A 20,938-nucleotide genomic window follows, 5' to 3' on the forward strand; every position below is an offset into this window, starting at 1 on the left:
GTTGAGGCTGCAGTGAGCTGTGATCATTCCACTGCACTCCAGCCTAGCTGGCAAAGTGAGACCCTGTCTCCAAAAAAAAAAAAAAAAAAAAAAAGACCACCACATAGGGTCCATATTTATCTGTTCCAGTTTCCTCTACAAAGACTGACCTGACCTGCTTTGCCATCCTTAGCATATGGCTAAAGGTCACTTACCAGCTGCAGATGGCTACTGTGGCACCATTCCTCCTATCTGCCTACCACTCTGGAAAAAGGGAAGCTCTCTTAGAACACATCCCTCTAAGCCCCACTGACAACCTCCTCATGCATCTCATGGGCCACCTCTGCCTGAAAGACTAGGGAAAGTTTTGAGTAGGGCGGGTTGCCTCCTGCTGTCATGAAGCCGAGGCTCCTTTAGAAAGGAGGAAGGCAAGGACAGACTTAGGAGGCAACGCCTGTCGGCAACTCCTAGTCTGATATAACTCTAATGGGATTAAGTAAAAATGGGAAATTTTATTACAAGGATCTGGGAGTGGGGGTGGCTCATGGAAGCAGAATATATTTAAACCTCAGGAAAGGGCTGGAATTGGGAACTGGAAAGCTGTCAGCACGCCTCTGTCTCCTGTCACTTGTCTTTGCCTTCAGATTGTCCTCAGCTCACATGGCAGGTAGCAGATAACCACCCCACGGTGGGCACAGAGGCTCATGCCTGTAATCCCAGCATTTTGGGAGGCTGAGGGATTACTTGAGGCCAGCAGCTTGAGGTTACAGTGAGCTATGGTCATGCCTACTGCGTTCCACCCTGGTTGGAAGCAGAGTGATATCCCGTCTCATTAAAAAAACAAAAAACAAAACAAACAAACAAAAAACAGAATATGACCAGGGTCCACATTTACATATTCCAGTTTCCTCTACAAAGACTGACTTGACCTTGGGGGTTCACACACCCACATTGCTGTGGGAGAGACCTGATTTGTTTGTTCTGATCACATGACCATCCTGGTACAAGTAGCTGTGGCTGGGATGGGGACCCCATGGTACATATGAGGCTGCTGGGGCCTACCCCTTTGACCACAAATGGAGGGGAGATGATTGCCATAGATGGGTAATTCTTGGGAGTTGGGAAGTCACCTCCCAAGTCTAGAACTCGCCTCGAAAAGTCAGACCCCGAACATTTCCAGTGATATGGGAACCGACCACTCTTCTTTTTTCAGTATGATACCCTTAGTTGTGCTGAAATTTGCAAAGCTGCAGGCATAGACTCCTTGCTCTTGCCTCACCTGGAGGGAAGGTAACTGAGTAGAGGAGATCCCAGATCTAGGCTTTGCTCCATCCCTTCCCCACCCTTCATGTCCTGTCCTTCCCTTCTCTCCTGAAACAGCAGACAGACGTGCTGTGCTGGGCCCCAGGTGGACACAGTAATATTAATCTGCAATTACTGATTCAAAAGGGACTTGGAGGACATATTTACATAAGAATGGAACTTCTGCTGCAGAACTTAGGTACCTTAAGTCCTAGGGTTCAGGGTAGGAGAAGGGGCCCAGGATATGCTTCTAATTCCGGCCCCTGGAGCTTGGGATCTGGCCACATAGAGGGCCAGGCCTGGGGCTCTGAAGCTGGTGGTCAGACCTGGGGCGGGGAGGCAGAGAGGCCTGGGAAGGGAGCACAGGTCAGCGGGAGGGTGGGAAATAGTGAGGGGAGAGGAGGGCAATTGTCCTGGCACCTTGGATATTCTTAGGGGCTGACAGGAGAAAAGCCCCAGCTAAGGGCTAAAAAGCTGCTATTTGCATATGCATTGAGTATCCCTAATGAGGTGTTCTATCAGTCAGGGTCCCCCCAGGAAACAGATGACATACTCACTTGGGGTAATGTGAGGGCAGTTTAATAAAGGAACTGTTTACAAAGGTGTTGGAAGGGGGTTTGGGAACCACATGGGATAACTCCCTGTGCAGTACCCAGGGGCTGGTAAGCAAGGAGGCGGCACCACCCCTAGTTCTGAAGGGAGGACAGAGGGAGCGATTTCCTTCCGAAGCCTGGAAGCAGGGGAGCTCTGGTCTGTCGAGGGATGCAGCTGCGCTCACTCTACTGCCTTCTCCTCCCTCTGTTGGCCAAACCCAAGCAGGGCCTCCTTGGATGCAGTTCTCCCACATTCGTCCACCTCCCAGGCACAGAGCAGGGAGGAGGTGCAGGCAGAGGGCATCCAGCATAAGTGTCAGAGGGCAAAAGGAAATGCTCCAGTCCCTGTTCCTGTCTCCCCAGAGCATCAGAATAACTCATGCTAGTTGATCACTCTGTCTGCCAGGTACTGCTCTAGGCCTTTTAAAGGTAATAACCCGTTTCATCCTCACAACTGCTAAAGAAGTTGATATTGTTATTATCATCCCCAGTTTGGAGAAACTAAGGCAGAGAGAGTGTTTTTCCCAGAGTCACGCAGCTAGCAAGGAGGAGGGCTAGGACTGGGCCTCAGGTTGTCTTGCTCCAGAGATTTGGCCTTGCCCTTTGAATCCCTCTTCCCCAGTCCTGCGGCCTTGTTTCAGGGGCCAGGGGTCAATGTCAGGAAAATTGGTGGGCTCCAAGGATGGGCAGCAGAGCCAAACCCCATGCCACAAGACAGACCCAGGCTAGCACTTAGGAAAAACTCCATTTGAGTGACAGTGTGAAAAATCACTTCAGGGAGTAGGTTTGGACCAAATCTCCCTCCCAGAGGGTCTCTGCTAAGAGGAATGGTCAGGCTCTTCTGGGGAGGAGTAAAGTATGAATGAGTTTGAGCCTGAGGATAAGGGGATCAAAAAGGTGCTGTGGGTCCTAATTCCCTATGGGGTGCAGACCAGGGAGGGAGTGGGGGGAGAAGGGGCCAGTTGGGTGCACTGGCTTCATCCTGTTATTTCCTTGGAGGCGTGCAACCATTCAGTGATGGGTATTATTCCATTTCACACACATGTGAGGAAACTTAGGCAGGAAAAAAGTAATCCTACTGTGATTTTCCAGACCTGGAGTAAGGTAGTGGCAGTAGGAAGGGAAGAGCGAGGAAGGGTTGGGGCAAACGTCTTAGAGCAGGAAGGAGCCCCAGCCCTCTAGTCCTCCAGCTTCCACCCTGGGAGCTGCTCATCAGAATCACCTGGGAATTCCATACCGGCCAGCCCAGGACTCTGCTCCCTCAGGGGGATGATTCTAATTCACCCCAGCTCCTGGTCGGAGATCCCCAATCTAGTTCAACCTTTCATTTCATTGCTGAAGAAAGTGACACCAAGGAGTTCACTCTGGGTTGGAGACCTTTGAGAGACATAGGGTCAGTGGGGCTTGGTGACATGTTGGATGGACTAGGGAAGGAGAGAGGAGGTAGAAGGGACTCAGATGCGACAAGTCAGACAAATGTTAGGGTTTTCCAGGAGTTTTAGTGAACCCAAACTAGTTTTTTTTAAAGTTTCTTAAATCTAAAAACTTTATTGAGTGGCCAATATGATTACCTGGTCACAAACGAAAATAATATAAAAAGGTATTTACTGAGAAGCCTTGATTCTCATTTTGCTACTTAAAGATAACCTACTAAAATTAGTTTTGGTTTATTTTTCTAATGTATATCAATGCTATTATAAACATATATAAATACATATGTTCTTATTTTTACCCTCTTATTTTCACAAAAGGTACCATGCTATTAAGCTGTTCTGCACCTTGCTTTTTTCACTTTTTTGATATGGATATTTTTCCATATCAAAGCCTAGAGGAAGCCTGGGCAGCAGAACAAGACGACCCCTCCACTTACAACAGAGTATGCCCCTCTAGCCATGCATGATGGTGCATGCCTGTGGTCCCAACCACTAGGGAGGCTGAGCTGGGAGGATCGCTTGAGCCCAGGAGCTCAAGACTGCAGTGAGCCATGATAGTGCCACTGCATTCCAACCCGGGCGACAGAGCAAGACTCTGTCTTTCTAAAAATTAAGTAAAATAAAGAGAGAAAATCTTCATAGTTTTTAACAGCTGCATAATATTCCATTGTGAAGATATACCCTAGTTTATTTGAGCAATCTCCTGTTTCTGAATATTTGGTTGTTTCCTGCCTTTCTGTTCTTTCAAAGAATGTCACAATGAAGAATCTCGTATGTAAGTCACTTTGCACGTGTGCAGGTGCCTCTGTGGTCTGTTTTTGCCCTCAACTATCTGTGAAGAGGCAGGTTTGATTTTTCAATTTACAATCTGTCACAGATGGATACTTACATAAAATTCAATAAAAGTGAATTACTAGAGAAATGAATTGAAATAAAACATGCAACATACAAGCCTGAATATTTTGTTATTAGATTCAATATACATAAAATTACTCTGTCAAATTATTGTAAAGATTTTTAAACACTGACTCTCAGATCTCTGCATTTCTGTGACCGTGGAGTTGTTTCAGTGTGTGAATCGACACTGGTTTGTGGAACACACTCCAAGGAGGACGAGTGTAGACACAAAGAATTAGGTTGCTAGGTTGAGGGGTAAATACATGGGTAGTTTTGCCAGATATTGCCAGGATCACCCCACAGGGATTTGCCATCTTGCACACCCCAACCTCCACAGCAGTATATGGTAGTGGCCCTCTCCCCACTGCTTCACCAAAAGACTGCAGCATCTAACTTGGATTTTTGCTAAACTGATAGGTGAGAAGTGGTATCTCAGTCTATGTTTTAACTGGTGTTGCTCTTATTATGAGTGAGGATAATTGTCATTCATATTTTAAGCTCCTGTTTATATTTATATTCTTTGCCCATTTTTCTACTGATTGTTAGTCTTTTCCTTCCTGATTCCTAGAAGTTCTATAATCGCTGCATGAATTCATCTTTCTCGCTGTCCAGAAAAGCTGATGCATTGAGAACAGCGAGTTTTTGCAATAGAGAAAGAACTTAATAGATGCAAAGCCAGCTAAGCAGAAGGACAGGAGTTTATCATTATTCAAAGCAGCCTCCCCCAAAATTCAGAGGGTAAGGCTTTTAAAGGATAGTTTGGGAAGCAGTGGGGCTAGGGAGTGGAGAGCACTGATTGGTTGGGTCGTGGATGAAATCATAGGGAGTTGAAGCGTGTCGTCTTGTGCTGAGTTCAGTTCCTGGGTAGGGGGGCCACAAGGTCAGATGAACCAGTTTATCAGTCTGGATGGCACCAGCAGATCCAATAGAATACAGGGTCTCAAAAAATACCTAGAACACCAATCTCAGGTTTTACAATAATGTTATCTATAGGAGCAATTATTAATCTTGTGACATCTGGCTGAATGACTCCTGAGCCATATTGTCTTATCCTGTGGCTAAATTGTTAGTATTACAAAGGAGGTGTGATCCCCAAGCAAGGAGGGGGTTTGCTTTGGGAAGGGGCTGTAATCTTCTCTGCTTCAAAGTTAAACTGTAAACTAAATTCCTTCCACAGTTAGCTTGGCCTAGGCCTAGGAATGAGCAAGGGCAACTTGCAGGCTAGAAGCAAGATGGAGTCTGTTAGGTCAGATTTCCTGCACTGTCATACTTTTTGCAAAGACAGTTTCAGTTCTTTATATATTAGGAATATTAGTCTGTTGTTTGTGATATGAATTGCAAATATTTCTTTCTAGTTTGTCATTTTCCTTATGATTTTGATGGATTTTTAAAAAAATTTTATTTATTTATTTTAATTTTTTTTTTTAATTTTTATTTTTAGTAGAGAAGGGATTTCCCCATGTTGGTCAAGCTGATCTTGAACTCCTGACGTCAGGTGATCCGCCCTGCTCAGCCTCCCAGAGTGCTGGGATTACAGGCATGAGCCACTGCACCCGGCCTGATTGATGTTGTTTTGGGGGAGAGGAGGGGGAAGTGCAGGTGTTTGCGATTTTAATGTAGTCAAATGTATCAATCTTTTCTTTGATGGCTTCTGGATTTTGAGCCATGGTTTCTCATGCCAAGGTATAAAGGATCCTGCCTGCATTTTCTTCTAGTATTTTTATGATTTTTATCCTTAACATTGAAATCTTTTGTCTATTTGAATTTTTTCCTAGTATATAAAGTATGAGTTACGGATCCAGATTTATCTTTATACAAACAACTACCCATGGCCTCAGCTCCATTATTAAAATCCCTAAGATACTACCTTTATCATTAAAACTAATTTTAAACCATTTGGAATCATAAATAGAAAAGGCACTGTAATTTGTCAGTTTTGTAGAGAATGCTATTACAGGGGAAATTAGCTTTCAGGGAATGATCTATATCTTTGCATTTACTAGAGCAGAGCAAACTCTGAGTAACATAAATACAATAGAAATTTATTTTTCAAATCCGGTGGGGGCACTGATAACCACAAGGAAATGGAGGGAAGTGGGCCCAGATGGAGGGAGCCCTTGGTGAAACTTAGTGTTTACTTTACAGGTCTTCTCCCCTGTCTGCCTCCCAGAGCTAGGACTGCAGAGGGGCCCACCATGGTGCTTGCAGGCCCCCTGGCTGTCTCGCTGTTGCTGCCCGGCCTCACACTGCTGCTGTCCCACCTCTCCAACTCCCAGGATGTCCCCAGTGAGCCCAGCAGTGAGCAGCAGCTGTGCGCCCTGAGCGAGCACCCCACCGTGGCCTTTGAAGGTAAGAGCTGCTTCCTACTTGGCCCTGTCTTGCAATGGCCGTGTCCTGAAGGACTTAGGTCAGGCCTTGGCAGGATGTTTCTGGCTGTTGGATGTCCTTGGGATGTTCATTAACTGCTGGGTCCCGGGGTCCTGAGACTCTTCCTCTGGTGCTGGATGTTTTAAGAAGGATGGGGAGCAATGGGCTGGAGGGGTCTAATTTTTGTCTCTCGGTAATTTATTCAGGCCCTTCATGCATGCCAACCTGGGGGAAGGGGAGTCTTTTGCTAGAAAAGGAAGTTGTGGATGCCCTGGGTGGAGGTGGCCAGGGGTCTCAGCATGACTCACGCATTAGGAGGTACCTGGAGATCTCTGGAAAGCTTCCTTCTGCTCTAAGGGGCTGCAGGGATCCCTCTCTTTAGGGTCTTGGGAAACCTCAGTGCAAGGGCCCTGGTGACTCATAATGCCTTCTGTTTGTCAAGGGAGGGTATGAGAATGTGCTATTAAAGTGTTTCCCAAACTGTGATCTGTAAATCACTGGACATATTCCAAGGGGTCTGTAAATTCTTGATAAGAGTTTCTAAAATTAGTATATACATTCTAATACTTGCTAAAAAACAAAACACAAATACCAGAGCATCCCAGACATTCTCTCACGACCTGTTACCCAGTTTGGGTGGGTCCTGGTTGTGTTACAGTCACATTAGTACTTCATGAACCACCACCTACTTGGCAGCTCACACTGGGATCTGCAGATGTAGTCTCAGGGGTCCCAGGCTCTTAAGTTTGATCGACACTGGCTGGTTTCCTCCTCATAGTAACCCTGTTGGGGAGGCAGTGCAAGGAGATCGTCACTGCCTTTTACAGATGGGAAGCCTAGGCGTGGCGGGCCAGAGAGGCTTGTCAGAGCCAGTCCTCAGTGCTGGGCTCCTGACTCCACGTGCAGTGCTCTGTCCACTGCCCACTGCAGAGCGATCAGGTGCTCTACCCTCCGGTGGCCCATACAGGAGGACATGCAGAGCCCCATCCTGCAGGAGTGGGCGGGGCAAGATGGAACCCGATTGGAAAAATCAACCAGTGAGGCGCAGGATTTGAGGGGTGGGAGAGGCAGTATGTATGAGAGTCTGGGGGTGTTGAGGAAGGGTGGGATTCCCAGCTGTGGGCTGGTTCCTCTCAGGGAGGAAGGTTTCCAGCTGTCTTCTCGGCGCTGTCTTGTTTGAGCTGGGATCCAAGGCTTTGAAGGCTTAAGTGGATTAAAGTAAATTAACAATGTCCTAAGCCTGCAAAACACGTGCACACCCTCAGACTTTTGATGGCTCCTGGAGTGCTGGTGGCTGTCCCTGAAGAGGACAGAGGGAGACAGAAGGAGTGGATTCTTAGGGCTACCCTCCTCACATTGGGGCCCCTGTGGCAGCTCCTAATGAAACATTTCCTCCCAGGGGCTTTGTTGGGGGCACTATTGGCCTGGCTGAGTCTAGGGGCAGGGACATGGAAGGAGAGCCAGGGAATCCCTGTCTCCCGACCAGGCAGGTCTCCATCTGTGCAAATTAGATTGGGGGAGGAAGTCAGGGAGGTGGGAGATATCTTCCTTGTGTGCCTGGGGTCCTTGAAACCATTTTTGATCCTCAGGTATGAATTGAATGAATCTGACTTCTCACCCTACCCTCCTACAGAATGAAGGAATGCCCTCCTCCCCTTCCGCATTCTGACAGCTTTGAGTTTTCCTATCCATTTGCTGAATTTGTATTGGGCCCTGCTTTGTGCCAGGTACAGAAGGGGATGCTGTGGGGCCTTGGAGGTGAACAAAAGTTTTCTTTGCGTACCTAATGATCTTGTATTGTTGGTTAAAAGTCACTGCCTTTGGTCCCTCAGCCCAGCTGGTACTGGTTCTGGTCTTGGACCAGGACTGGTTCTCTTGTGTTCCTACATCCCTTAGCACGGCTGAGCACACAGTAGGGACTCAGTTCACACTGGCAAAGGACTGTGCTCTGGGATGCTGTGCTCAGAAGTTGCCCTAATCAAGGACAGCACCAACCCCAGCCTCCAAGCCCCCTAGGATGTTACACTTCCTTTCTGACCAATCTGTAGGCTGCCAGCTTGTAACTGTGAGTTTCCCTCTCCCCTGACACCTGACTGAGCTGTGCATAACCCCTAAACACCCTAGAGGAGCTGCCAGTCGCCGAATCTGACTGCTGTTTTTCTGTCGTATAAGGTTAAATTTTCTCCTGTGGGTTTCTCTTGGGGGGGCCAAGCTATGTTTCTCTTCAGCCTGCATATTCTCTCATTTGCCAGTGTTACCCTTCCAGGCAGCAGGAGAAGCCAGCCTGGACTTAACACTGGCGGTGGTTAATCCACAAGGTGGGTAATTGAATTGACTATAATTAAAATCACAGGCGCGTCATGGAGAATGTCATTTTTCTCTTAAAGTCACCATCCAAAGCCTTTGCCATACATGGAGCTCAGAACGTGCTTGGTGTTTTAAAGACAGCCTTCCCTCTGGTCCCCTTGGCCTGTTTAATACAAGCAGTCTGGTTCCCTTCCCAAGGCTCCCCCAGGATCCCCGTGCTATGCCCGGCCCCTTCTGTCCCCACTTCCCCCATCCCCCTTGCCCGTGTTGGTCGGGGCTATGGGAGAGGGACTGAAAGTGGAAGAGGCCACCACCCTCCATACCTCCACTCCCACCTCCCCATTTTTATCCCAGCTTCTACCCTGTTTCCTCTTCTTTTCCCCTCCTCCCCAAGAAAGGGCCTAAGTGAAGACTGAACTGGGAAGTCCCCAGAAGGAGTATCCACTGCAGACCCATCATGCCACCTCCTCCCTCATTCAGCTGCCTATATCTGGAATACCCTTGTTGAAAGGGAAGGAGGGAATTAAGGTGTAATCTGTTTGCTACTGTTAGGGAGCACCCAGTCTCACAGGGACAGGGAAGACCCCGCCCTACACACACAGAAAATATTTGACCACATTCAGAGTAACAATAATATACAATGTGAATGGAATGAAAAGGATAGAGAGAATGTGGAACAAAATAAGATCAGGGTGGAGAGGCTATAATCCAGGAAGGCTTCCTGGAAGAGGAGGACCCTTGGTTTCATTTCTAAGGTAATATAATATTTATCCAGGATTTCTGAGAGGTCAGCTAAAAACCTAACCCACCAGACTCCAGATCCACTTCTTATCCTATATTGCCCAAAGACCATCGTGACTACATGACAATTCTTGCCAACCTATAATCACCTGCTGGGGGCAAAGGCAGGCCCAAGGGGTTTGCTTCATTTTGCTGCAGAATTTCTTTCTTCTTCTTTTTTTAATCATGCCTATCACAGTTTTCTGAAAAACATCCAATTCGCAAAACCTTCAGTTCTCCAGGGAGCGATTAAGTGTTTGCCTGTCGTGCAGAAATGAAGGGCTGCTTTTACTCTGTAGTGGAGGGATAATGAGCAATGATTTATTTCCCTTGGATTACACACACAGTCTCTCTCCCTCCCCAACCTCTCTCCCCGGCGCCCCCCTCCGCCGCCTGGCCGGCCGGCCGTTGTGTGAGTCAGTTGCTAAGGCGCTATGGGGAGAAAGCACAGTGCCTCCCATTACCCCGGAATCTTTACTACCATCGGCATGAAAGTCCCTCCGCTCCATGGCTCTCTCCTTACTGGTGCCAATTCCCACCCATCCATGGGTCATGCACAGGCTGAGGGAGAGCTATCAGGAGGCTGTGAACCAAGAAGGGAGAAGTGTGTCTCCAGCAGGAGGGAAACAGAGAGAGTCAGCTGGCACTTTCTAAGCAGGCCCTCCCAGACCACTCCCCATCCACCCAGAGGCTGTGAGGTCTCCTCTCTGCCCACCCAATCCCTTTGAAAGGCCTTGATTGGGAACAACCTTCTTTAGAGGCAGGGTGGACACTGACCGCCCAATCTCTGCACCTCCCACCTCTGCAGAATCTTGTCTGAAAATCCAATTCCCCTCATACAAGGAGGGATTGAGGATTATTCATATATTCGTTCAAACACTGCTAGGTGCTGAACTGAGACTGGAGATCTAGGAAGCAAAGTCTTTCTTGGCCCCCAGGGCAAACTACCAGGCTAGGCACACAGTGTGGCAGTAAAGTAGAAAACTACGGGAGCTCTTAACCCTGGCTTGAAGCAGTCAGGGAAGGCTTCTTGGAGGAGGTAGGGATGGGGGTGAACAGGAATTGTTCCATCGAGGGAGAACAGAAGCACAAAGGTTTGCAGGCTCTGGTGGGATGGACTTGGGGAAGTATGAAGTGTTTGTTTAGTGTGGCTGGGGTGGAGAGTTTAGGGAATGTAAAAGGTGAAGCATCATTCTTTCAGGGGATCAGTAAATAATCACTGTGCCAGGCACTGGACTTGGGAGGACAGGGGACCAGAACCCAAGGGCCTTCGCAAGAGTTGGACTTTTCCTGAGGGTGGTTGGGAGCTGTGGACGGGTTCTGGGCTGGGGAGTGACATGACCACATTTGCATTTGAGAACAAGCGCTAGGGTTGCTTTGTGGGAAATTGACTAAAGGGGCAGGCGTGGAAACCAGGCTGGTTAGGAGGCTGTTGGCACTGCTCCAGGCAAGAGCTAGCGGTGGCTTGGATGGGGGTGGGATACAGTGGGAAAACAGTGGAAGGATTTCAGAGGCAGTTTAGAGGTAGAACAGGCAGGATTTGCCAGTGTATACTCATGTGGCTAGTGAGGGTCTGGGGGAAGTCAAGGGTGAGTATAGGTATCCCTTCATGCCTCTGCAGGGACGGTAATGCCCTCCTCTGAGATAAGGAATGTGGCAGAACAGTGACTACAACACCCATTCCCAAGTCCCTGGGGCCACAGAGGTGACACCAGATCTCCTGGGTGGCACTGCCCCACTTGCCCCCCGATTTTCACCCTTCTGTTCTGTGGTCTGCTGCGGTGCAGTTGGGAGCCCCTGGCCCAGCAGTAACCACAGTGTTGCCTCTCCCTCCACCAGATCTGCAGCCATGGGTCTCTAACTTCACCTACCCTGGAGCCCGGGATTTCTCCCAGCTCGCCTTGGACCCCTCCAGGAACCAGCTCATTGTGGGAGCCAGGTAACAAGGGGCAGAGGGGTGGGGGCCGGAAGTGCAGGGGCTTGGAGCTGGGTGGAGGGAATAGCATTCAGGATGAACTCACCTGGGCAGACCCATATGCTGGGCCCCGTCCTCTCTGCTGGGCCCTCTCCGTGTGGATGTCTGTCCCCCACAGAAGGAAGCGTGTTTTGGCTGGGTGGGGGTGGGGGTGACTCTTGACTTCACAATCTCCGCCAGCTGCAGGCCTCTGTGGTTGGCAGTTAGTGAGGGCAGGGATGCCTGCTGACCACCTCCTGCCGGGTCCCTGCCTGGTCCCTGCTCGGCTGCCAGAATGGCTTTCTGGGCCAGTTCCCTGGGAGCTCCATGCAGAGAAGGTGCCCAGGAGCCCCCTGCCGGCCAGCCGGCGGCCTGCACCTGGGACGGCTGGGTAGGGGTAGAACCTTTCCGGAAGGACCTCACCTGCCTGTGGCCTGACTTCTTAGTCCGCTGTTCAGATCCAATATCCAACAGACAGTACTCTCCAGGGGAACCTGCGGAGGCTTTCTGGGTGGACTAGGAGGAGCTCATTCCTCATGAAACCACAGACCACTGGCTCTGGTAGGGAGGGGGCTTGGAGAGGGCCGATTCCAGAGGGTCTCAGGGTGCAGTCCCTGGCCCAGCAGCACCTGAGAATGTGTTGGAAATGCAGATTCTTGGGTCTTTCTCAGACCTCTTGAGTCAGAAACTCTGGGAAGAAGCAACCTGTGTTTTAGCAACCCTTCCAGGTGGCCTGATCACACTCAAGTTTGAGAATCTCTGGTGTCATCCAACTGTCCTCATTTAAAGCAGGCGGTAGCAGAGGCCCTGAGAGGGGAAGGTGACCTTCCCAGCATCACATAGCATGATGGCAACAGGGTGTGGGGACTACAGCCAGGTCTCCTTAACCCAGGCCTAGAGTTGCTCTGCAGGTCTGTCTGTGTCATCACCTGGGACTGCACTATTTTTCAGCTCTGCAGCCCAGAAGTTCTGACTCAGTGGGTGTGGGGTTGGGGAGAGGGTGGCCACTGGGTTGGGCACTTCTAGGCCACGCTGTAGCTGACTATCCTTGCCCTGGAGCTTTCCTTAGTGTCTCCACCCCTTCATTTGCTGTATGAAAATGAGGCAAGTCAGGAACAGAGCTCTGGATTAGCTGTGGATGAGCTGGGTTCCTGTCCTGGGGGATCTTGACCTTGGAGCCTCAGTTTCCTCATCTGTAAAGTCTGGGTTACTGTCTCTGTGCCACCAATCTCACAGGGCTGCTGTGAAGCTGGGCCTGAAAGCATTTTTCTTTTAATTTTTTAATTTTTAAATTAACTATTTTGTCTTATGGTAGGACATTCAAAAGGTACAAAGGAGTATATGGTGAAAAGCAGGGCCACCCCCTCAAACAAGCAGGACCCCCAACTGAAGGTGCACCCAGTGGTGAGATTCTTGACTGTCCCCCCAGAGGGAGTCTGTCCATATGCAAGTATACAAGAGGATGGACTTTATTTTCCCAGGAAAGAGAGTAATTGTTTTACTCTCTATTTTGAGATGATTGTAGATTTACATACAGTTGTAAGAAATAATAGAGAGAGATCCCATATACCCTTCACCCAGTTTCCCCCAAGGCTAACATCTTGCATTACTGTAGGACAACATTACAATCAGGACACTGGCCTTGATGTGATCCTTCAACCTAATTGTGATTTCTCCCGTTTTACATGTGTACTTTAACAAACCTAGATGGTAGCATCCGAAGATTCTGCTCTGAGCCTTGTGAAAGCATTTCGAAAGCTGCCATTTATACTGCCAGGCATGTGCTATATATGTAGTAAGTCAGTTATTGCATGTAGTAAATGTAGTAAATCACACATGTGTTTAATCTAATACATGTAGTAAATTATACCAGCAGTAAATCATTGAATCTTCACAAGTGGGTGAACCCAGGAAGTGGGTTCTATGTACCCCCATTTTATGGACCAGGAAACTGAAGCTTGGAGAGGTTAGGTTACCCTGTGACTGTGGTCACACTGTTCTTCCTGGTCTGCTCTGCGGCTTCCCCAGAAGGTGGTTATGTTTTCTGTCTGGAGGCTTCCCACACACAGATGGAGGGACACGTTTTCCTGCATCCTTGAGCCTGGCTATGCCCTCAGATGGATGGGAAAATCAATTCTAGACCTGGTCCCTCAGGCTTCTTAGAACCAACGTAGTGGGTCCTTGGCCACTTTCTTTTCCTGTCTCCAGCTCATTTTCCTTCCTCCTTTTCTTCTGCCTGACATTGTCTTCCCTTCTTCTTGACCCCTGGACCTCTGGAATTCAGGCTAGGGAAATTTTATATTCATTTATACCCCTCCTTGTTCCACAAGGGATTTAGGGTGGGTCAGGCTACAGAGATTTCTCTCTGTTCTCATATTCCAGCTCCCAGGAGAGCTGACTGCGATGTTGTGATGAATGATTTTTGATGGGATAAAAATGAATAAAGTGATGCAATGTTTCCCCTAATTTGTTAAAGCTGTGAGCAGATGCCTGTGTTACCTGAGCAGGCAGCTGGGGCACAGCCATAAGCTGGAGCTCATCTGTTCCCAGCCCAGGAGGGTGGGACAGGGGGAGCTCTGCTAAGGACTTGGGGAGGGGGTTGGGGAAGGACAGCAGAGGCCTGGAGCCAAGGTCACCCAGGAGGCCCCCCCAGCCCCAGGACAGCAAAGAAGCTGAGTGAGACCTGGGCCTGGAGCCAGAGCTGGGAAGAGAAGTCTCTCGGCCTGCGGCGTCTCCTTCCGGCTCTGGATTCCTTCAACACGGGCCCCTCTTTCTCTTTCTGGCCCACTCCACAGCCTTTCCCCTCATTTCCCTCCTCAGCTGAGGTAGGCCAGAACTTTCTAAAGTCTTTATTCCTAAAAAGTTTAGGAACCGAAATAGGAATAGCCCAAAGAAGACAGAAGAACCAAAGCAAGAAAAGTGTTGGGGAAACCAAGACTTTACATGTGTTCAACATGAACAGAGCCTTTTAATGTGCATTACACCATTCCTCTGTCTCCACAGTCCTGTGAAATAAGAAAGACAGCCATTCACTTCCCCATTGTACAGACAGGCACTGAGGCTCTCAGAAGGTGGCAGGTGGCTCAGCTGGAATTCTCCCTGTCTGTACATGGTGGCCTTCTGGCTCCAGCGTCCATGCAAAGAAATTGCAGCAGTGGCTGACACTTACGATACTCAAAAAGTGTCTGATATCATTATTCCTAGTAGTAGTATCCTCTTTATTACTGAAGATGAAAACGGTTTGAGGTAGGTGAGCCTGGAAGCCCTGTGCAGGCTGGACTGTGGGGAGAAGGATGGTTAGGTGGTGGATGGGGTCTTTTGGGCTAGAGGAGAGAGGGCGGTCCAGAGAGGTGGCCACAGAAAGGTCAGACCCGGAGTCACCGACTGCTGGAGAGACTGCAGGAGATGAACAAACAAACCGGACTCAGGACCCCAGGACGTGGAACCAGGAGAGATGGCTGGCCTGTGTGAGGAGGGGTGGGTCAGGGTGGCGGGCCAGGATAGGAGGAAGCTGGCTGTCTGCATCCCTGTAAGAGTGCTGTGAGGCTTTACGTTTAACAGCCTCCGTGTTTGGGAAAGGTGGGGTCAAGGGGTTCCTCTCTGGGCCAGCTGAGTTGGCTGGGAGCAGAGACAACATGGGACTTGGAGGAAAGTCTGGGTTTGAATCCTAACTCCTTCACTTACTATCTTGGTGACTTGGGCCATTTACCCACCTTGCTTCATCATCTGTAACATGGAGCTTCCTGGATTTCCTCCCAGGGTTGTGTGAAGATTAAGTGAGCAAAGGGAGGTAAAGCTCTCCTTGGGGGTTGACCCTAGGCAATCAGCACCCAGTCCTGGCATCCCAGAAGGCCCGAGCCAGGAAGCTGCTCCCTGGGTCCTGCCTGCAGAACCAGCGTCACTTAGGATGTCTGTTTCCATTTTCACAGGAACTACCTCTTCAGACTCAGCCTTGCCAATGTCTCTCTTCTTCAGGTACGATTGCTTTCTTCCCTTCCCTTCCTGTAATTTCCCCTATTCCAGAGCCCAAGGCAGGGCAACGCAAGTGGCGCCATTCAGAATTCAGCCTCTAAAGTTGAAAACAGGAGCCACTTGTTCTTTTCACTGGCCATGGACTCAGACCCTAGCTATCAGGGTCACTGCAGGGAATGTATGTGGAGGCGGGGTGTGGCTCACATCAACGCAGAGGCATACAGGGCTCTTGCATCATGCAGCAAGGCTGCTAATGAGGAAGGGAGGAAAAGAACACCAGGCTGGGCTGACCAACTGTCCCTGACTGAGAATGCAGAACTTCCAGTGCAAAAACTGGGACAATACTGGGCAAACTGGATTGGTTGTTATTGTAAGTCCCCAACCTGGATCCACAGGAGGGTCTCTGAGTTCAGGCCTCCACGGAAAGAGTATTCCTAGTTCCTTTCCTAGCCCAACCTGAATGATCCCATTCTAACTCAGCATTTTCTCTGAGCTGTGATTGATTTATTATCTGCTGCCAAGAAGGACTTCCCAAGCATAATTCCCTAAGTGCTCTGAGAGGCGTTTTAATGGGACTCCTTGATCCAGAACATTTATCCCAGATTGAGAAACAGATGCCAAACCATCTTTGCAGAGGCTGAATATTGTAGAGAAAGGAAGGCCATCTCTTCTTCTTCAATGAGGGGAGAGCCTCAATTCTCATATCTAGGAGACATGTTCTGGTCTCCCAATGATTAAGCATTCATTGAGCACTTACTGTGTACCAGAACTCAGCTAGGGGCCACGGGACTATAAGAAATGCAGAGTCTCTGGCCTTCAGGAAAATATGAGAAGTGACTAACCTAATCAGAAGTTAGAACTTAATCATGTGCTGGGCTGTTTGTATAGAGTTTCACTGCCACAGGGGAGACCTTCTTGGGGAGCTAGTATGACATTCTGGTCACACCTGGGTTCACACACCCAGGGGCGTTGCAGCTCTTGGCTGGTTGCTAGAGGGGAGGTATAAGGAAGCAAATGTGTGCCCAATGGAAGGGAAGGGTTGGGAGGAACTAGGGCAAATTGAAAGAAAATGCCATTCATTTGTCCATCTGTCCTTCTATCTGTCTATCTGTCCTTCTATCCATACCTTTACTAGCCAGCCTGCCCATCCATCCATCCATCCATCCATCCATCCATCCATCCATCCATCAATTCACCCACCCAATAAACATTTGTTGAATAACTACTGAAGGCCAGTCTCATCCTAGGCATGGTACAAGGCATTTGAGTTCCAAAGTGAATCAGGCCAGGTACCTTGCCGCAAGGAATATGCACATAAGAGATCACATATGATTCCCTTGAGAGGCTGTGCAGCGTATTCCTGGGATCTGGGCTGGAGCGAGGCAGGGGAAGTTCCCCAGAAGCAGCATCTTGTGGCCTGTCAGCTCAGTCACAGGCAGCCAGTCCAGAGCCTAGTTTCCAATTGGCAGAAAAGTAAGCCAAGATGCCAAACCCAGCAGGTCGGGGCCTGGGGGAAGCAGTGCAGAGGAGGTTCAAAGTGGGCGGGAGGAAGTGGACCCAGGGGTCCCACCCTGAGCTCCAGGCAGCTGGCTTTTTATTTGGTTCCTGTGGTGTGCAGATGAAGGCCTTCTGGGAGTGTAATGTGGCTGAAGGGAGGAAGAGAAATAGATACACAGAAATAAAAGCAAGGCTGTTAAGACTCTGCGCTTGATGACTGAATTCTGGGGTTTGGTTCATCCAGGTCACTGTTGACCCTGGTGTCAGCCTGGTGCAGGTATCTTATGGCAGCCCATAGCTCAGGCTTGGAGCAGGGTCTCAGCTCCAAGGGCATTCCCTGAAGGGCCCTACAGGCAAGCCCCCAAAGTGCCAGGAACTGGCTTGAACACCTTTCCAGCGTGTCTCTTAGGGGTCTGACCTCAGTATTTCAGACTGGATTCACTGTGACAGAACTAAGGAAATAAATACATTTTATGTCCACATTCCCACCCTGGTGTGTGCCATCTGTCCACAGAGGGGAGAGAACAAGCAAGAGGTTGGGGCGGGCCGTCCAGCGTCCCCTGGAGCAGACCTTGGCCTCTGGTCTTCAGTGCCCGGTCCTCCTGTCTGTTGTCTGGTGAGGAAGCCCCGACTTGTAACTCTCAAAGCCTGACTTCAGGGGTTGTCCTGCCAGTGCCTTCTCCGGGGGCTTTGGGTCCCTGGTTATAAGCTTTCAGTTCTCAGTGTCTGCTGTCACCAGCAACCAAGTGCTGAAAATGATCTGCACCACTTCGCTGACAGGGGCGGCTAGGCCAGTGTCCCCCAGCCCAGCTTCCTCTACTCTCCCTGTGGCCTGGGGCTACACTTGGGTTAAAACTCCCCATTAAAGAGCCAACTGATTCTCCTACTTGGCCCCAGGGCATGATTTAAGCAAACTTAAAACTCAGTGCTTTATTGATAGTTTAAATAATTAACATTCCGTAAAGAAAAATCTTAATGTAAACAGTTTTTGCAAACCAGTATCCATTAAGGGACTTCTAAGTACCTAACCCCTATTAAACAATTTATGTAAACCATTCTTCCTTAAAGAAAATTGAATGCCCAGCTCCTTCCCAATCCTCCAAGCTCTGAAGTAGGGAAGAGGTGCAGCTAGGAGTAGACGGGGCAGTGTGTGTATTGGGGATGGAGGAGTAGGGGGAAATCAAATCAGCTCACCTGTATGGTTATTTATCAGTCTAACTTAATGAACTGGTACCGGGAAAGAAAAGGAGGCCAGTGATCGACAGCGTCCCCGGGCTGCTGAGAGGACCAGCATGATGAGCTGTCTTGGAGTTGGCAATTAGGAGCTTGTGAGCGACCTTTGCCAGAACAGTTCCATGGGACGACCTGGCTGGAGGCCTAATTGCAACAGATTTATGATCTTGGTTTGCCAGATATCCTGCGAGGCAGAAACGAGGACTGTTCTGCACATATGCGTCAGGACGCACAATGGGGCTTTGTTCGGGCCTGGGCAGACATGGAGGGCAGTGCCTGAGCTCTCTTCCAGTTTATCTCCACGTCCTCCAAGCTCACATCTGGCAGCCCTGGAGTGGTTTGAAGTTTAAACTCCACTGAGCAGTGGACTTAATGCTCCAAAAATGCGTAGACACTCAGCCATTGTCCCTGGCCCCCAAGTGTCCGTGGGAGTTGCTGAGTTTACAGGGAGATGATCCACGTCTCTGAGTGTCGCCTGCTTCCTCTCACAGCATGAAAACCACGGAGCTACTGTTACTAGAGATCATTCTGGAATTTCTGGGACAGCCCTTGTTTAAAGCACTCTGTGTTCCAGATTGATCAGACACATCTCTCTCCACCCCTTCACAAAACTCCACTAAAAAGAGTGAGAAATTTTAAAGGGTGCACATTCACAACAACAGAGAGAATGAAAAAGATGTCAGTGAAGAGGAGATTATGCATTCTGGGGCAATGGAAAGTGGTCAGAGGCTGGGCACAGTGGCTCACGCCTGTAATCCCAGCACTCCGGGAGCCCGAGGCGGGCGGATCACCTGAGGTTAGTAGTTCAAGACCAGCCTGGCCAACATGGTGAAGCCCCATCTCTACAAAATTAGCTGGGCATGGTGGTGGGGACCTGTAATCCCAGCTACTCGGGAGGCTGAGGCTACTCGGGAATCACTTGAACCCGAGAGGTGGAGGTTGCAGTGAGCAGGGATGGCACCACTGCACCCCAGCCTGGGCAACAAAGTGAGACGCTGTCAAAAAGAAAGAAGGAAGGAAGGAAGGAAGGGAGGGAGGGAGGGGAAAGAAAGAAAGAAGAAAGAAAGAAGGAAGGAAAGAAAGAGAAAAGAAAGAAAGAAAGAGAGAAAAGGAAGAAAAGGAGGAAAGAAAAGTAGATAGAGCAGATTGGCTTACAGAGGGGATGCAGTGGACAGGCAGCTGACTCCTCAGAAGGGCCCCAAAATTGGGTGTCCCATATTGTGTGATGTGAGGATGAGGTACAAGGATAAAAGGGAGGATTCATTGAAATTCTCTAAATTAAAGGGTTGGGACCCAGGTCTCCTATCCCATCCCAAACAGCAATCCTTCTTCCATCTTCTCCCTCCCTCCAAGAAAGGAAACCAAGACCCTTTCTCCAAACATTCAACTGGAAATGCCCTATATTTAGGGACTCCTAAAGGGCACTGATGGTGTGTGATCAAACGAAAGTCTACTTCCTCCTCCCACCCCCTGCTCCCCCAGCCCCACTTCCAGGCAGGAGACTGAGGGAGTCTTTGCTGGAAAAACTCAATGACTCCAGAGACCAGACTTTTAGAATATGACATAGAGGGTCTCCCAGTGAAAAAGGCTCCTCATCCAGCACCCTAGGAGAAGCCCACCAGTCTCTACGAGCCCTCCCATGGAGTTTCCAGTGAGCTGGTTAGTACTTTACTCTTAAGGCAAACAAAGATGCTTTTTTATCATGTAATTTCATACACACACAAAAGCAAAGAGAATTGTACATGAACCCTATGTATTCAACAGCACTTAAAAGCTTTAACAATTATCAGCTCATGGTCAATCATCTTTCATCTACATATATCCCCCCACGTCTCTGTCCTGAAGCAAATCTCAGACATATCATAACATCCATAAATATTTCAGTATACATTTCTAAAAAGTAGGGAATTTTTTTTTTTTTTTTGAGGTGGGTCTGACTCTGTCACTAAGGCTAGTGGCACAGTCATTACTCACTGCAGCCTCCAGCTCCTGGCCTCAAGCTGTCCTGCCTCAGCCTCCCAAAGTGCTGGAATTACAGGTATAAGCCACCATACCAGGCTGGGATTCTTTTTATGTAAGTGGCCCAAAGTTAAAACTTCATATCACTAAATGTCCAGTTATTGTTTACATTTCCCTACTTATAAAAGTTTAAAATAATTTCAGTTATTTAAATCAGGATTCAAATATGCTGCAATTTGTTGATATGTCTCTTTAAAACAATATTTCTCTCTGTGCAATTTTTTATTGAAGAAGCCTGGTCACCTGTCCTATAGAGTTTCCCACAGCCTGGATTTTGCTGATTGTAATGCAAGTGGCATGACTGAACATGTTGCTTTCTTCCCTGTATCACCTGTACATTGATTGTTAGAGCTAAAAACTTCATTCAATTTAGATTCTGGCAAGATTTTTTCATAGGTGTTCTTGTGTTCTTTCTTTAGGAGGTACATAGTGTCTGATTTTCTCTTTTGATGTTAGTAACCAATGATGATCTGTTTCTAGATCCCTTAATTCTTTAGGTATTACAATCAATTACCTGGGCTACTTTTATAAAAACAAACTTTTTGGGCCGGGCGCAGTGACTCACGCCTGTAATCCCAGCACTTTGGGAGGCCAAAGCGGGTGGA

General features: G+C 48.7%; 1 protein-coding gene across 1 annotated transcript in view; it reads left to right on the plus strand.

The window, feature by feature from the left end:
* Positions 1 to 20,938, plus strand: part of SEMA5B (sema domain, seven thrombospondin repeats (type 1 and type 1-like), transmembrane domain (TM) and short cytoplasmic domain, (semaphorin) 5B) — a 69,342-nt gene that overhangs the window by 21,451 nt on the left and 26,953 nt on the right. The window contains 3 exon segments of the mRNA XM_011971616.1: positions 6,350 to 6,553; positions 11,498 to 11,597; positions 15,542 to 15,587. Coding sequence (XP_011827006.1) covers positions 6,350 to 6,553; positions 11,498 to 11,597; positions 15,542 to 15,587 — 350 coding nt within the window.

Source organism: Mandrillus leucophaeus, unplaced genomic scaffold (genome assembly GCF_000951045.1).
Source record: "Mandrillus leucophaeus isolate KB7577 unplaced genomic scaffold, Mleu.le_1.0 Scaffold123, whole genome shotgun sequence".
In the NCBI taxonomy this organism is placed as follows: Eukaryota; Metazoa; Chordata; class Mammalia; order Primates; family Cercopithecidae; genus Mandrillus; species Mandrillus leucophaeus.